Source organism: Mauremys reevesii, linkage group 7 (assembly GCF_016161935.1).
Source record: "Mauremys reevesii isolate NIE-2019 linkage group 7, ASM1616193v1, whole genome shotgun sequence".
NCBI lineage: Eukaryota > Metazoa > Chordata > Testudines > Geoemydidae > Mauremys > Mauremys reevesii.
In genome coordinates, this window is record NC_052629.1 from 2,888,509 (window position 1) to 2,905,890 (window position 17,382).

At 44.2% G+C, this 17,382-nt stretch overlaps 1 protein-coding gene across 17 annotated transcripts in view; it reads right to left on the minus strand.

Annotated features, from left to right (window-relative positions):
• The window catches only part of BTRC (beta-transducin repeat containing E3 ubiquitin protein ligase), a 172,349-nt gene that overhangs the window by 29,132 nt on the left and 125,835 nt on the right, over nucleotides 1-17,382 (minus strand). For all 17 annotated transcript variants that reach the window (XR_005601198.1, XM_039546860.1, XM_039546861.1 and 14 more), the window contains 2 exons: nucleotides 11,052-11,283; nucleotides 21-207 (listed from right to left, as the gene is read on the minus strand). Coding sequence is in view for 16 of the 17 variants with exons in the window: in XM_039546860.1 (XP_039402794.1) it covers nucleotides 21-207; nucleotides 11,052-11,283 (419 nt within the window). In the remaining variant the exon portion in view is untranslated. The remainder of the gene's footprint in view (nucleotides 1-20; nucleotides 208-11,051; nucleotides 11,284-17,382) is intronic.

Sequence of the window (17,382 nt, forward strand, 5' to 3'; positions counted from 1 at the left end):
TGAATTTGCAGTTCCCTCACCATCCTCTCCTCTCTGCCAACCCTCTCCACAGCGAGTCTGTCCTGACCATTCTCTCAATAAGTTTCTTCCACAGCATGCCATCCGATGTCACCCGGTACCACTCCTTACACACCAGCTCGGCAGCACATAGCGATTTGGCATCCAGGTACGACAGTATGTTCTCGGCAATGTGATCCAAACCCCGAGCTGGGGGGAAAAAAAAGAGCGTTAGTTATTGGGGAGATCGTAAGACAGTTTAAACAACTCCCCTTGTCTGTTATGGAGACGCAGTCCCTCCCCATCACTGCTCATCCATTCCTCTCTACACAGAGTTAGACCACATTCACAGAAGAGCATTTGCTGCTAAGTTCAGGAACAAACAGCGTTTTCCCAACTTGTTTTGGATCAAACACAACAAGGCATTAAAAATAATAAAGAATCCAGGAAGTCATTCCAATCTATTTCTATGGGTTTTAGCACTAGGGGGATAGTCTATGGATGGCATTTCCAACTCAGTGATGCAGCCCCCAAAATCTCTCTATATTAGGACCATTTCTCATCTGGCTGCTACAGCTGTTCTCATGTTCCAACGGCTCAAAAGCTGTTTTTGCTAAAGTAGTAGCTTTTGAACGTAATGAAGAAAAAAATATATATTCCCAATGTGTACCCTGAAGGGTAGTGGTACCTTTAGACATGGGAGGGGGGAAGGATACGCAGATGCATGGAGGAGAGAGAGTCTAAGGAGAGAGTGAAGCAGGTTTGTTGGTATCATTTATTTCAGTAGGTGGAAGAAAGCGTACACTGACACGGTGTCATTTGCAAACATTTTCCAGTGTGAATACCAGAAGGGTTGCTTTGTGTTTCAATAGCGCTGCAGTCACATGGAAGACAATTGACTCAAAAAAAAATAAAAGGGCACTGGACCAATAGCCTGGTTAACACCCCAGTGGATCTATAATAGGATAAAATGTTGGAATACAGTGGGGGGTTCACCCTGTGTTGTTTAAAGTGGATGGGTTTATCCATTAAAATGCTCTACCACCCCCTCAAACCTAATCTGCACAGAGGCCTCAGAGGAATAAGATGCCTATAAAATAACATGGTTGCACTAATAAAGCTTCTCTTGGCTGCTGTTCTAATTCACAAGTGACACAGCAACAGTGAGGGGGTTATTGCTCTTCACAGATCACATTTCAGAGGCTTCACAGAAGCTGTCGTTCAGAGGAGCCCGCCCTCCCCCAAGCACAAAGTTCGGCCCAACAAAGAGCAAGCATGCCAGATCGGTATTACATGCAACTTCCCTCCTCTCCCTAACGAAACCCACTAAACAGCCGGAGCGGGATTAAATCCCTCTTTTCTTATTCTTATTACAACAGTCTCAAAGACTGAGCCCCATTTGTCAGCAGCACAGAAGTAGGAAGCAGTAAATGAATTGTGACTGGTTGTGTCACATGTCCATACTTAAGCAGATGGACAGTGAGGCATGTATCAGCTGATTCTTATGAGAGTTCACAGGACAGTATCTATTCTAGCTTTTGTGTCAGACTGAGAAGTTAAAAAAGATCTCAAAATTGGCTCCTCATCCATGAAAATGATATAACACAGCATGGCTCCTGATTCCTTCTCTTATTCCTAATGCAACAGTTTAAAATGTAGCCACATGCAGAGAAACAATGTTATGATGCTTTGGGCCCAATCCTCCACTGCCCAACGCCTTGTATAATTTACACCTATGCAAAACAGAGCATGCAGATGATGACACAAGGTACCGGGTGGTGGAGAAAGAGGCCCACACGTGTCTACATCGATGCAGAGTTTGGGTGCTATATTGCAGTATTAACCCACCAGGATTCCCAATTGTACAGTTTCAGTTTATACACATAGATATTACACATATAGCTTTACAAACTCTGTGAAAGAAGCGGGACTGACAGTTCTGAAGGCTGAAGTCCTCTGTTTATCAGCTGAGCAGGTGCAGGATGGGGAGTGTTTCCTCTGGTCACCCCTTATTCATGTGTCACAAACCTCATCTAGTGGGGAAAGGTGATGTCGGTTTGCATTCCCATGCCCTGAAGCTTCCAGTGACACCTCAGACACATACATGGACACTGTGTGTCCACCCCTAGAGTCGACACCGGTAGTTTCAGGTGAATATACTGAGCTCCATAGGAATTCTGCACGAGGAAAAGAGGAAGGAAGGAGAAAGGACAGCAAGAAATGGGCCCACGCTGTAGAAGGTCTGCTTGCTGATTCCTAATCAATCCTCACTGATCATCCCTCTAGTTGTTCACCTCCCCCTGACTCGCAGTCCCCAAATGGAGCCATCTTGAGTTAGTTTTTAATTTTCATTGCTGTGATGTGTATTTCAAATCACAGTAGTTGACCCAGATCACTGATCTTAGATCACTCTTACAGAGCGAAAACTGACCATTGTCAGAGAAAACTACCATCATACAACCCCCCTGCCTTGCCTCTACTTCAAATGGAAAAAAAAAAGAAGAAGAAGAAGAAAAAAAAACCCTTAACTCTGACCTCCACAGCACCAGGATAAAAATCAAATAATTTTACTCCAAGTTAATAAATGTGTCTGATTGATGGATAAGAAGCAGTGGGCGGAGTAGGTGGTCTGGTGAACCTGAATGAGAATTTGCCCGCTTTCAGAGTTTTGGGGTGCATTTTGTGTGTGTGTGGGGGTGGGGATGAGAGGGATAAAGTAGAGCTTGAACTTAACTTCCAGGCTTTTTAACGTGTGTTTTGGTGAGAGAGCTACAAAGCTCTCCTGTGGTTTCTTTTCAGTTGAGGTGACATTCATAATTCCAGGTTAGTCACCTTTATTTCTAAAAATGTCCTTAGATTTTAAAAAATGTTTAACTATTGCCTGATAAGGAGAGCCGCCGCAGTCCTTGCAAGCTGCCCACAGATGAACACAATTCTGGTCCAGACAGCCTTCTGCCTCCTCACATGGCTTCTCACCTTCTATTCTCCTTACCGGAATCCTTGTCCTGCATGTGACATTTCTGCTTGTGCGCTGTACAGACTGAAACTACATGCCCCCCTGAGAATCCTTGTCATTAAGGCCACACGCGTTGGGATATACACACTTTGAAAACACGCAAATTGATGCACATACATGCACAGTTACCCGTGTGCTTATTTAAATAACGGAATAACTGCTATCTACATGTGGCAAACTAGAGAAAGGCCCTTCCCATCTGTTCAGTACCACACAAAAAGTGAAGTTTGAAGGGAGATCTATTTTAAGGATACAAGTAGTGAATGACAAGGAAAAGACAGTTACTTACCTGTCCTGTAACTGTTGTTCTTTGAGATGTGAGTGCAGACATGCATTCCACTCAGGAGTGTGCGTGCCCAGCTCACCAGCGTTGGAGAACTTTGGTACTAGTACCCATAGGAGTGGTGCTCATGCCATGTGGCCCTTCACCTCCCCTGTCTACTCAAAGCAGTGCCATCCCAACCCCCTTAGTTCCTTGACACCAAGAGTAGCAACTCTAATGCAGAGGGGATGGAGGGTGGGTCATGAAATATAAATCTGCACGCACATCTTGAAGAACAACAGTTACAGTGCGGGTAAGTAACTGCTTTTTCTGGGAGTGGTTGCAGATGTGTATTCCAATCAGGTGACTCACAAACAGTACTTACACGAGGTGGAGCTTGGAATCTACTTAAAGGACTACAGGACTGCTTTCCCGAGGTTGCATCTGACCTAGACACAGTGGTAACAGCACAGTGCTTTGTAAAAGTATGTACAGAAGACCAGGCGGTGGTCCTGCAGGTGTCCAATATCAAAACATCTCTAAGGAATGCTATCGATGTTGCATGGGCCCTTGTTGTATGACCCTGTAATCTCAGCAGAGGCACCGTTTGAGCTACTTCACATGCAGTTGTAATGCAGGAAGTTATCCACCTGGAAATCGTCTATACAGAGACCACCTGACCCTTCACTGGATCCACATAGGAGATGAAAAGATGAGGTGGGGCCCGAAAAGCTAAGTCATCTCTAGGTAAAATGCCAAGCATGGGCTCACATCCAATGTGTGAGGTCTCTGCTCATCCGTGTTGGAGTGTGCATTAGGAGAGAACACCGGTAACTAAATCATGAGGTTAAGGGCAAATGGTGAAGCCGCTTTAGACAAAAATTTTGAACGTGGCCATAGAGTCACTTAGTCTCTGACAAACTGAGTGTGTGGGGGCTCTGCCATTAAGGCCTGCAGCTTAGAAATCTCATCACCATGGAGTTTGAGAAACTTGACCTCCCTTGGATGGGCAGATGAAACTCTGGGATTGCTGATAAGAGAACCCTCAACGAGCTGAGCGACAGACCAGAAGACTGAAGGTATAACAGGTATTACAAAACGTCCTGAATGCAGGCCAGCCTGAGTTGAATTCCCCATGCTAGCGACCAAACTGAAAATTGCTGCCACTTGGTCAAATAAGTAGCCTTAGTAGAGGCTTTCTTATTATTAACTAACACTTGTCAAACAGCTTCCGAACATCGTTCCTCCTCTTAATTTAGCCATGAAGAATCCATGCTGTGAGATGCAGGTTGCTCGGCGCTGGATGCCAAATCTGACTGTGGTGCTGGGTCAGTAAGTTGGGATAAAGAGGCAGGGTGATGGGCAGTCAAACCGACACACTGAGGAGACTAGAAAACCAACACTGTCTTGGCCACACTAGTGCAATGAGAAGCAGTCTGGCAAGATCCAACTTCAGTTTGAGACTGACCTGTGGGATGAGTGGGATCGGGGGAAGGCATACATGAACACCAATCCCCGCTCAGGTGGAAGGAGCCTGGACTGAGGCCCGTTCAGGAACAAAATCGACAACACTTCTTGTTGTCTTTTGTTGCAAGCAGGTCGATAGCTGGAATGCCCTATTTTTCAAAATGGACCTCAAAACTATTACTCAGTGATGCTGAAAGAAGGCCCTGCTGAGGTGACTGGCTAAGCAATTCCACATCCTCAGTAGGTGAATGGCCATGTGAATGATGTTCTCCCTGATGCAAAATTGCCACAACTATTTACTGCTTTGTGACTAAACTGGTTGGAGTGCGCTCCACCCTTTTTGTTCACATAATACATTGCGGTGGTGGTGGTGAGTATACAAACCACTATGCCTTTGATGTGCACCAGAAATGTCCAGAACACACTGTAAATGGCTCGAAGCTCTATGACCTTCATATGAAGAGAGACTTCCTGATCTGTTCACAGCCCTCGAATTTTCAAAGTCCCCAGATGCGCTCCCCAACCTATTTGTGGAGGCATCAGTCATTATTGTTATGAACAGCAGAGGACGGGTGAAGGGAACACCTTTACAAAAACTGATTCAATCTATCCACCGCAGGATGGGTGGCAGCACTCACACTAGGCAGTCCAACAACTGACCATTTGGGCAATATACCAACTTGAGCCAGGTCTGAAGAGACAAAGATGAAACCTCACATGCTGAACTACATAAATACATAGCCGTCACCTTCAGCCCCCAACTAAAACCTCTCCAGCACATCATCAAAGATCTACAACTGATCCTGAAAGATGAGCCCTCACTCTCACAGATCTTGAGAGACAGACCTGCCCTCGCTTACAGACATCCCCCCAACCTGAAGCAAATACTCACCAGCAACCGCACACCATCCAACATAAACACTAACCCAGGAACCTATCCTTGCAACAAAGCCCAATGCCAACTCTGTCCACATATCTATTAAAGTGACATCATCAAAGGACCTAATCACATCAGCCACGCCATCAGGGGCTCGTTCACCTGCACATCTACCAACGTGATATATGCCATCATGTGCCAGCAATGCCCCTCTGCCATGTACATTGGCCAAACCGGACAGTCTCTACGCAAAAGAATAAATGGACACGAATCTGACATCAGGAATCATAATATTCAAAAACCAGTGGGAGAACACTTGAACCTCTCTAACCACTCAGTGATGGACTTAAAGGTGGCTATTTTACAACAAAAAAACTTCAAAAACAGACTCCAAAGAGAGACTGCTGAACTGGAATTAATATGCAAATTAGATACAATTAACTTCGGTTTGAACAGAGACTGGGAATGGTTGGGCCATTACACTAATTGAATCTATTTCCCCATGTTAAGTATCCTCACACCTTCTATGGGTCATCTTGATTATCACTTCAAAATCCCCCCCCCCCCCGATGATAGCTCATCTCAATTGATTGGCCTCTTACAGTTGGTATGGCTACTTCCACCTTCTCATGTTCTCTGTATGTATAAATATCTTCTTGCTGTATGTTCCAGTCTATGCATCCGATGAAGTGGGCTGTAGCCCACGAACGTTTATGCTCAAATAAATGTGTTAGTCTCTAAGGTGCCACAAGTGCTCCTGTTCTTTTCACATAAATACATGTGGCCATATGATTTAGGATTATTTGTGTCTGAAGTTGCTAATAGAAGTGAGAGACTGGAGGGATAGTCCCAGACAATGAACTGTCTGAAATCACAGCTCAGCAGAAATGCCCTCAAATTCACAGAATCTAGTAGAACCTTAATGCGTTTGATTTTTTGCGGTGGTACTGAAGTTGATTTTACTTTGTTTTCTATCAGACCCAGCCAATTGAGGAGACGCAGTCTGAACCGGACACGGTTGAGAAGTTGATCTAAGGACTTGCCCCTCACTAACCAATCATCCAGGTAAGGAAAGACATGGCTTGGGAAAAATTGCCACATGGAACTAGGTGTTTTGAAGAACAAGGGCAGCAAGCCGGTGATTGTGATTCAAAGCTGGGAGGAGGTAGCTAGGGTAACCATGCAGAATCTCATGTGCTTGATGTGCCTGTTGAGACCCTGGAGCTTGAGAACAGGTCTCACGCCTCCCTTGGACTTGGGAATCAGAAAATACTGTGAGTGGAATCCTCCTCCTCCCGCCCCAGCCCACCAATGATGCAGGGGGTTTTCCTTTATACCCCCAAAGCTCCCTTAGTCTGGACCTGCTGTAGGAGCAGTTACTCGTGAGGGGGGTCCCTGAAAAGGGACCAGGGGGGAGGAGAGTGGAAATTGGACCATCTGTCTGAGGTTATCACTTCCCAAGCACTGTGCAAGGGAGGAAGCCTGTCCCCGAATGGTGGGAAGTTCACAACTGGTGTCGATCAGCCAGTCAAATTGGCTGCTTGCTGGGGGAGGACAGGCTGGCTGGTTAAAGTTAGACTCAGGAGGCCTTCTTCTGTGCGACTTATGCCCCTTCCTGGAGGAGTCTTGCTGCCTCCATGGGTAAGATGTCTGCTGGAAGCACCACTGGGGACGGTATTGCTGCTGCCATTGCTGACCCAGAAATTGGCACCTTTCTATGTTTGAGGTAAAACTGCCAATGAATGCAGAGTTGCTCCACTTTGTCAAAGAAAAAAAAAATCAACCATTGCAAGGTAGATCTTCTGTTCTCTGCTGGACCTACAGTTGCTAGTTTTGGCTGGACATATTCCTGGAAGTTTCATCACATGACATAATCTTTAATGGTTAACCTTTAATTTCTGGAGACTCCAGGACAATCCTGGAGCATTGGCAACTCCAGCTGGACCTCCAAAGCTATGCCAGAGTGCTGCAAGCGTGAGGCCCTTCTCAGCGTGATCACTGAATCCATAACTCTGGAAGTGGAATCTGTTATGTCCGGTGCTGTCTGCAAAGATGTCTTGGCGGCCAGACAACTGTATGCAATAAACGCTCTGAACTCTCCCCTGGAGGGTTCAGGCAACATGTCTGAGTTTGGCTATAGACCTCCCAATTCCCCAAATTATATTTCAATAACAGTGCCTGCCAATTTGCAATGACAACTTATAAGGATGAGGTTGAATAAATTGAGAGATCCAGCCTCTTAGAACTCTCTGTCCTTGGGCGTGCGCTGAGGAAGCCACTGCTGTCTGAGTCAGCAATGTAGGTGACTGAAGAGGGAATACTAGGGGTGGCCAGGAGACCTTGCCCTGGAGTGGGCTGATGATCGGGACTTCACAGATCCAGAAACGGTCCATGGATTCCAAGGCGGCCACTGAATATAGGGATATGGCATAGGTGGGCAGTAGGCACTGGGCCAAGACCCTCGGTCCCTACTGCAGGAGCAGTGCTGATGTTGGTACTGATAGCGATCCACAGGAGGTCTCGACAATTTTTGAGAATGAGGTCTTGGTGATGAGGGAGAGGGTGCCTCCGAACTTGCCTCGATGAACCCTCCCAAGTCATCTGAAGACAATGGGGGGATTCACCCCAGGTGCAGCAAACAAACATCCAGCTTGTCTGAAGCCCAATATGCTGGCTGCATCGTTACCAAAGCAGAGAGAGAAGCTGATGTCTTGAGGACAGGCAAGGGCACTGCACTCCCACTTGGTAGCAAACCAAGATGGTACTGCAGCCAGGGATGGTACCGATCCCGTAGTAGTGGTCTGCACTGTCGTCATCGGTGCTGAAGATAGCAGCTGTGCTAACGCGCCCCTCAGTACCCATAAGGAGGCTGACCTCGACTGCCTACTCTGAGTCTTAGGCAGTGCCGAAGATAGTGCTGTTGACTGAGACAAGTCTGCAATCAATTCAGATGGCACAGAGGACCACAGAGAAGTACTCCTGGCAGCAGAATGCTCCTGAATAACTGGGGAGCAAGAACAGAGGGGCAAAGCAAGCCTGATGCTGTCTGGGATACCAATGGCATGGAAATAGCTGGTGCCGATGTTGTTGGTAATGGACTCAATGGGCATCCCATGAATGGTACAGTGCTCAGTTGATGCCGCCTCGATACTGGAAAGAGAGTGGATGTCCCAGCTCCATCCCACATATCAGAAGAATCACAGTGATTGTCTGTGCTCCACCTGGAAAAGAAGGCTGAATCTCCCCAATCTCTGGAGTGGTTCTGCAGTCCGGAGGACATGAGGAAGGAGAATGATCTCTCTTCCTCCTGGGGGAGGCATGAGAGTCTGGTCAAGGAACACTGGCTTGCTCTGGTTCCAAAGTTGTCTGAGAGGCTGAACGATCCATGCGGGTCTCCAGTGCCAAAGAGGGCCTCGTGGCCAGCTCCATAAGGTGCTGCTTGAGGTGCAAGTCCCTCACCACCTCTGTTCTTGAATGATTTGCAGATGAAACATCTTTCTTTAATGTGCCCTTCTCCCAGGAGCAACAAGTACCATATGGTGGGGGTCACTGCTGGGAACAGCCACCCCAAACAATGGACAATAGTTACACCTTGGTGAGGGGATATTTATTCTGATTCCTATAAACTAAAAACATAAGTAATGTTAAACTAACTTACTATATAGACAGCAAAATCCGAGAGAGACTGAGATGGAAAAGTGTGAAGGAAATACCAGACCAAGTGCTCCAACTCTACTCAGGAGTGGCGAGAAGGAACGGAGGGGGGGTTGGAGGAGCACTACCCCTGGGGAGGGGCTAAGAGAGACAGGGCGTGGGTGCTGCCCCTAAGGGTACTACTAGGCAAAGTTCTCTAGCTTGGGTGCGCCAGGCACACTCACCCCTAAATGGAAAACATGTCTGCACCCACTCAAAGAAAATTTTTTAAATCCCTTCTGAAATTACTTCTGCTACTTCCCAAAACTTTCCAGAAAAAGACCCCAAGGGTGAGATTAACGGGTGAAATATGAGGTGAATTTGTTTGGCTTTGATGAAGTTGGGCAGAGAAAGACTGAAAAAAATTGGGTTTATAACAGAAAGTGAGCATGCTTCAATCTTAATTATGGAAAGGCAAATGCCTCTTCAAATTGCTCCCTATATCTGTGTAACAGAAGAGTTCCACACATTATAATGCTGCTCTGGTACATGAGATTATTGCCATTAGACCTCTAAAAACTACCACCACAATAACACACTTAGCACAACAAAGATTTTTTTCAAGGTCTACCGGAGCCATTTGATTATGAAGCAGTTATAATTTATAAAATCCCATGAATCTTTGTATTTAATTTCCTAGCAACACTCCCATGATGGCTTTATTCTTTACAAGATCCACAATTAAAAAACAAACATGTTTTCTCCGTCTTCAGCTCTAGAATTTAAGTATCATGCGGAACAATCCCATTAGAAGTCAAATGTTTGGAAAGAAGGAGCATGTAGGAATTGAGCAGCTCTTCAAAGGTCTGCACAGGATAAACAATCTGTGAGAGAAATTCTTTCAAACAATTTTCTCTTCAGCTAAGTGTTCAGAGTCATCAACAAAGACGGCAACACATTTTATTTAATTCCATCAGAGACTCAGTAACCAAGCCATTTGAATTATAATACACTAACTTCTATGGAGGTGTGATCTAATGGTCTGAGAATGCGACTGAAAGCCAGAATTCTAAAGCTGGTTCTGATACTGTCTTGCTGCATAACCTTGGACGAGTCACTTACCACCCCATGCCTCAGTTTCCCCATCTGTAAAACAGGGAAAATAATTGTACCTCCCTTACAGGGGTGCTGACAGAATTATTTATTCAGTGCTTTCATCTGCTTAGGTACTTCTGGGATCCCCATTCACCACAGTATCCAAAACATGTAGCTGAGGCCAATGTCCTCAGATGAAAAGCACTATAGAAGTACAAAATATGAATATGTTATCACATCCACTCTTTATCCTGATATGTTGTTCACTGTAGGTAATTAATATTCAAATCAGTGGCTACAGGAAAATATTTTATTAATAAAAAGTGGTCAAAATTCTGAATAAAAAATCCCAAGGGAAAACCAGAGATGATAAAAGGTAGTTACAATTTTTCAAATTCTGCAATTCAGACACTGTTACTGTCTTAATGACAATCAGGTGCTCTGTTTTCTGTGTCGTGTGCCCTAGACATTTGGTAAAATCTTCCATTTATTTCAATCAAAAGGGTAGAGATATTGTGTGAAGTGTTACTACTACTGTGCACTTCTACGGAGCCTTTCATTCACAATCTGCTGCTATCTACTTTGCAAAACTTCTCCCTGAAGAACACTCTCCCCCAGGGAGGGCCCACTGTCACAGGAAGCCAAATGCCATAGCTCTTTCAAAGACAACATGGAAGATCCTTCCCCCAACCGGGTGGAAATACCTGGCAGTGCAGTGATGAAATCCCTCTGTAACATAGGTTTGAGGTACGAGTTTATATGTCCGTGCTGGTAATGACACATCTGGGAGATGAGATGTTCCACAAACTCCACTTGGTCGGACTCGGACCACTGTTCAAAATACTTGACGCACAGCTCCTTCTCTTTCTCATAGCTTGCAGACAGCTTCCTTTGTTTGGGCACAATCATGCTGGAAGTGCCATTGGCAAGTTTTGTCTTGAAAGGAAAGAAGAAAACATGAAATAAAGCTTGGGACGCTAACATTCCATTATACAAAAGTTGGCTGATTCTGCATATCCCATTTGCTGCTGTCAGTCTGCAAGTGGCCACAGAAACTTGTAACCCTGGAGGACAGTACAGTTCATGCTGGAGCTGCACACAAAGGACTATGTATGGTTAGATGGGAGAACAAGAGTGGCAGTTTAATGCAAACACATTTTAGTTACATTTTACACACAGTAAAATGCTGACTGATTCCTAATTTGCCATTATCAGCTACTTCAGTGCACCACAGAAGACTGCATTTGTATTTTGTTTCTCTTCTAAAGTATTTGCTTTAGGGCTACAATGGACTGCTGCTAAAATTAATAGAAAATACATGAGATGGATAAGAAACTGCACGATGATCATTTAAATAATACACATAGTATACAGTAAAAACTGTTAAAGCAACACCCCAACATCTGGTGCTCATCTGTACTTCATGCAAAGAATCAAATACTAAACTTTATAGTCACTGTTAATATTTCGCCAGAAGGTCTCAACATAGTCTGATATTGAAGACGGGCTCTCAGGGACAGGAGAAACAGACTCTTCACTCTATCGCCTAAAAGCAAGATGCACGGAAGTTTTGTTTTTAATGATTTAACTGGAAGAAAAGCACATGTATTGCACCATGAGCACATCCCAAGCCAAATTAGCTGTCAACTGGGAAATCTATGTTTTCCCATGCTGGTTACTAAATAGCTTTTATTAAATACTAAACTAAGGGAATGTCTATTTATTTTTAGGATTCTGCCCCAACTAAAAAAACAAATAGAATCTAAAGTTAAGTACAATGGTCATACATTTAACCAAGACAAGTTTTGAAGGGACATTGTCAAGATATATCCATGTACCAACGAACCTTGATAAGTCTCTTTTTAGTAATCTGCAAACCTGATAATTCTCACTAAAAGCTGGTGTCACAGCAAAGCTTTAACAACAGACGGCACTGTAATGACAGTTCACATTATTAGACCATTTCTTTTACAAAAACACTCTAGTCTACATTTGCTACTGCATTATGAATTATCAATTAAAACCAAATTGCACCTATCATAATAAATACAAGTTATATTTTGTGATGTAGTATTTCAGTTTCACTTAATGCACGTTGTGGTACAGCAAGTAACACAATTAATGATATTTTAGTCAATCTAAAAGAAAATAACCCGACTGTACACGCTCTACATGTAGTTCTTACCTAAGAGGAAGACGCGTAGTACCTGTTTACTGGGAGGAAGGATCAATGGAAAGATGTTAAGTGATTTGCTATAGAAAGTGCCTGCCAAAGCTAGGACAAGAACTCCGGAATTCCTAGGTCCCAGGCTTGTACCGCAGATCACACCTCCCTGTTCACCTAAAATCCTTACCTGTGATACCCAGACCTTGGATTACCAAAAGTGACAGAATGTTTTAAAATCTACTTAATTTGTCACAATCTGTTTTCTGTATATTTATACATAAGATACTAGAACCTAAATATTGTGCCTAAATTACTTGCCAGGGTCTCTAACAGAGGTGGCTGGATAGATTTTCTTACAAAACTGCCACGGTAAGTAGCAGCCATTTTAACAAAAAGTATATTCTGGCTCTGTATTATGGTTTGAATTAACTCTGATTTTCTGAGACCATCGCACAATACGAGGATATCAGACTGCATCATTGCTCAGCTTTGCATCGCGAGCAAGCTGGTCTGCAACACTCGTTTTGTTTCCTCTCTCATTCCCCTCAAAATGGAGCCGAGAGTCCTCAAACACTGGGGAATGTTTCTGGGAGCATTCAGTAAGGATCATCCAAGATGGCCAATAGCTGGTGGCAGAGTTGCAAACTAATGGCAGAGTATAAAATCCTTGTACTATGGTTTTATATTCACTCATCATGTAGATAATAGTGTCCCATAAATGGGATATTTGGAGGGAGGAGAAACACACACTCTTCTGGACTACCTGTTTATACAGAGAATGCTGACATCTCTGAGGCAACTGTGGGAATGAACTCCATGGCGTGAAAGGTTGGATTTTTCCTGGCACTGGCATGGCATACAAAGATTAAGGATGGGCTGTATTGAACATCAGCCTTGAGGGACTCTGGCTGTTTTTACTGCAGTTTAGCTGTTTGCAAAACAGAAAAACCCATGAAATGCTGGAGATAGTTGACAAATGGTGTATTTTACAAGCCTGACCTCATTTCATTTCTCATTTCATTTGCTGCACAGCCAATCTTACAGCAGGCTATCTCAATAGAGCATGGGTTTTAAACCTGTATCTTCTGCCTTTTGTTTCCTCCTTTCAGTGAGAAGAGTCACTATTTGCTAGAGCATTAAATGCCCTCTTCTCTGTTACAATCAAGAAGCCCCTCCAGAAGAGGCAGTGCTGTCAGATATACGGAGAATAAAATGAGGTTAAATATTCATACAAATGTACCACCCAAAAGGTTTTCAGCCCAGAGCTTTCTACTGTTTGTTGGGATGAAGATGTATTACCTGCCTCACTATCAAAAGTAACCACAGACAACTGGAACCACAAACAATCACTGCACATTACCCAAAGAAGATGCATCTGTGTATGACATGGGAAAGTGCCCAACCTTAGCCCAAGAGGAGCAGATCACAGCCCTCCACCTTTTTCTTCTTCCCTCCCAGGTTCTAATGTGGAGGTATGACCTTGGAGACTACAGGTGCCACCATTCAGTGCTTAATTTGGATCTGAGCAGCCTGACATGCTGGGACCTGTAGCTTCTGTGAGTGGCACCTTTATACTTGCAGAGGTCTCTCATTTTTGAGATGGGGTGACCAGCACTGAAGACAATACTCCAGATGGTGAAGGCATTCCATCACTTCTAGTCACATCTCCTGGCACTGAAGAGATCATTTTAGTAACCTGTCCGTAACTACAAGCTCTTCTTCAGGCCTGAAGAAGCGGTCAGACATTCAAGCCCAAAGAAGAGCGTTGTGGAGCTCGAAAGCCCGTCCCTCTCTCTCACCAACAGAAGTCGATCCAATAAAAGATATTACCTCACCCACCTCGTCTCTCTCATATCCTGGGACAAACATACGGTAGCTACAATAACATTGCAAGCAACAATTACAAGGCCATTTTTCTGAGTGGCTATGATTAACAGAGCCTATTTGTATGCACAAGGAGGTAGGAGAGAACTAATATAATAAAGGACCTAAGTCTAAATAATAGCTTACGTCTACAAGAAGGGGCAACATTTCAGTATGGATAAACAAAGGTTGGATAAGTCTAAATGTGTGTGAACAAAACAAAAATATAAATAATAAATAATAATAATTGGAGATATACCAATCTCCTAGAACTGGAAGGGACCTTGAAAGGTCATTGAGTGTAGCCCCCTGCCTTCACTAGCAGGACCAAGTACTGATTTTTGCCTCAGATCCCTAAGTGGCCCCCTCAAGGATTGAACTCACAATCCTGGGTTTAGCAGGCCAATGCTCAAACCACTGAGCTATCCCTCCCTCAAGGAAACAAATAACCACGGTATGACCTGGTTGGACCACAAACATAATAACAGAGGTTGTTTTTGTTGTATAGATGGGGCTTATGGGTCCTTCCACAGCATGGGAAAAGCCAAATGCCAGCACAACTTTCAGCTACTATTACAGGCATCCGTGTTTTTCCAGCCACACCAGCATTTTTATTTTTTCCAAAAGGGTTGTAACACAGATGTCTCTTACTCACGGTAGAAAACCATGATAGAGCTCTGTGTGTGTACAGACTGACCCAACCGTAAGCTGCTTGTGGAACGGTCCCGTCTCTAGCAAAGTGTGGATGCTCCAAACACCCAACAACTAGCTCTACAAGAAATGCACCTTCCTGTCTGTGAAGCTCTAAAAGGGTTCAGAGAAAATAAAACAATGCTCCAAGTTTCTCACGTGAGTTTCTCTGCAGCCGAAGGGGAGGGAAAGGCATTCCATGATATTCCAGTGTTAACATGTCTTAGTCACTTACGTGGGCACAAAATAGCATCAGGGGCCATGCATTCTTTGGTTCTCAAACTCAAAATACTTTGTGTTGCCTATTTGCAGTTGCATCTTTTCCTCACTAACTATGTGCACCACCAATGCTGGTAAACTCGCTGATCTAGACAGAGCCACCTTAACAGCATTTTTGGATGGGACCTACTGAAGGGGAGGGGGAAAAAAGGACATAATGTTTAATTATAAGAAATGATTGAAATAGGCACAGACATACCCCGGATGCCTCTGCACTGCAGCAAGCTCTAAACTTGTTATCGTTAATGGTTTAAATTTCACTGTGCTAATCATTTCAGGACACAAGCCTTTCTTGATAATCTAATGAATTATTCCAACATCCTTCAGCAAAAAAAATCCTCCTTGACAGCACTAATTACAAGACGTTTTCCCAGTGCTTATGTAAAATATGACAGAGCAGCAGCTTAGGGAATTGCAGAAAACTGCTTCTAATTTCCACTGAGAAACTGACAAACACCTCTCTTTCATCTCTCCCAGCTCTCAAGTAAGATTTAACTTTCTCATTTAGTTAATTACCGAGTGAGGATCATCATTTTCCTGGATCGGAGCGGCTCAGAGCCTTTATCGTGTTAACTTGTGAACTTGATCGATGGCTGCTGCTAAAACTTAATAACTTCACCCCCTGGCAAATTGTAAGATAAATATAATAGGAGAAACTCTGACAGTAAAAACCTGCCAGAAACGAGCGCTGTGTTTATGTTTCTTTGCAGGCAGCGAAAAAACAACCGACAGCTTATTACTGGGTGCGTGTTACTTATATTTAAAAGACTCCAGGCAGTTAACTTTCTGCGTACTGTTCAAACTTTGCTCACAAGATAAAAGACACCGGGGAAAGTCAAAGCAGTGGCATAACAGAAAAAGGTACCGTGGGTGGGGGGGTGTTGAGGGGCAGACGGGGGGAACAGAGAGAGGGCAGCAGACAACATTGAAAGGAAAGTCACAGCCATGTGCATGTTCTGAAATATAGTTCAAGTTAAGCAATTAAAAAAAAAATCTAATGAATCCAGACAAGTAACTGAATTAAACAGCAGTACATGTGATGCCCAAATATTCTGGAGCACGTTAGAAGCTGGGTGGCAAAAGCAGAGGAATTCAATGGTGCAGCTAGAGCAGCAAGATGTCTCCCTTCAGAGTTCTAGATCTGGAGAAGACACTGTCAGCTCAACAATTCCAGCACTGTTGGGTTTACAAGCCACCTCGTGGCCACGAAATCATTTGCCCATAACCACATACCACTCAATGCATGCTGACATACTGGAGCAATAGAAGTGCTGAGCTGCAGCACTGAATGTGCCCAGATGCCCCCCATGTGACCCCTAAACTAATAAGAACTAGCACTTTAAAATCAGGCTGGGAAGGGGGTTTGCTTGGGCGGCCTAACAGCAGCGCACAGCAAAGCCAGCAGGACACCCAGGCCCAAGCCCCATGGCTTGTCTCTTCCTCCTTGGGCTAATGGGCTCGTCCAGAGGATGGACATGTTTTGAAGTCACTTCCCAGTAACCTCTCAAACTGCATTGTTTTGAGGAGGTGGAAGGAGGATGCCCAAGAGCAGCCTGGGAGTAGGGGTGTAACATGGGGACCTGTAGGGCTCAGCCAGAAATTAACAATCCACTTCTTCAAACAAAAAATGGGGTTTTCTGAAGGGTGGGGCTGGAAGAGGCAGGACTCCGTCCAGTAAAACCATCCCCACATAAGAGAGATTAGCACAAAGAACCAAGGGCCAATGACAGCAGAAGGGCAGCCCATTTCTCATGATGCCCTCTTCTGCTGGAACTTGTTTTTCCTATATTTGACTTGACAGAACTCAAAGCTACAACACCAGGTCATTAAACAACTCAGTCCATTTGCTTTTATTTTAAAAGCTCAATTTAGAAGCTACCCATTTCGTCTGCCTCCATCTCACACAACAGATTCCATGAAAGTTAACCGTTAATTTAGCACATACATGGGCTCACTTCCCATGTATTGAATTACTGTTTCCGCACTGCAAAGCTCACTGAAACATTTTCAAAACCCAACACAACCCAGGAGTAGAT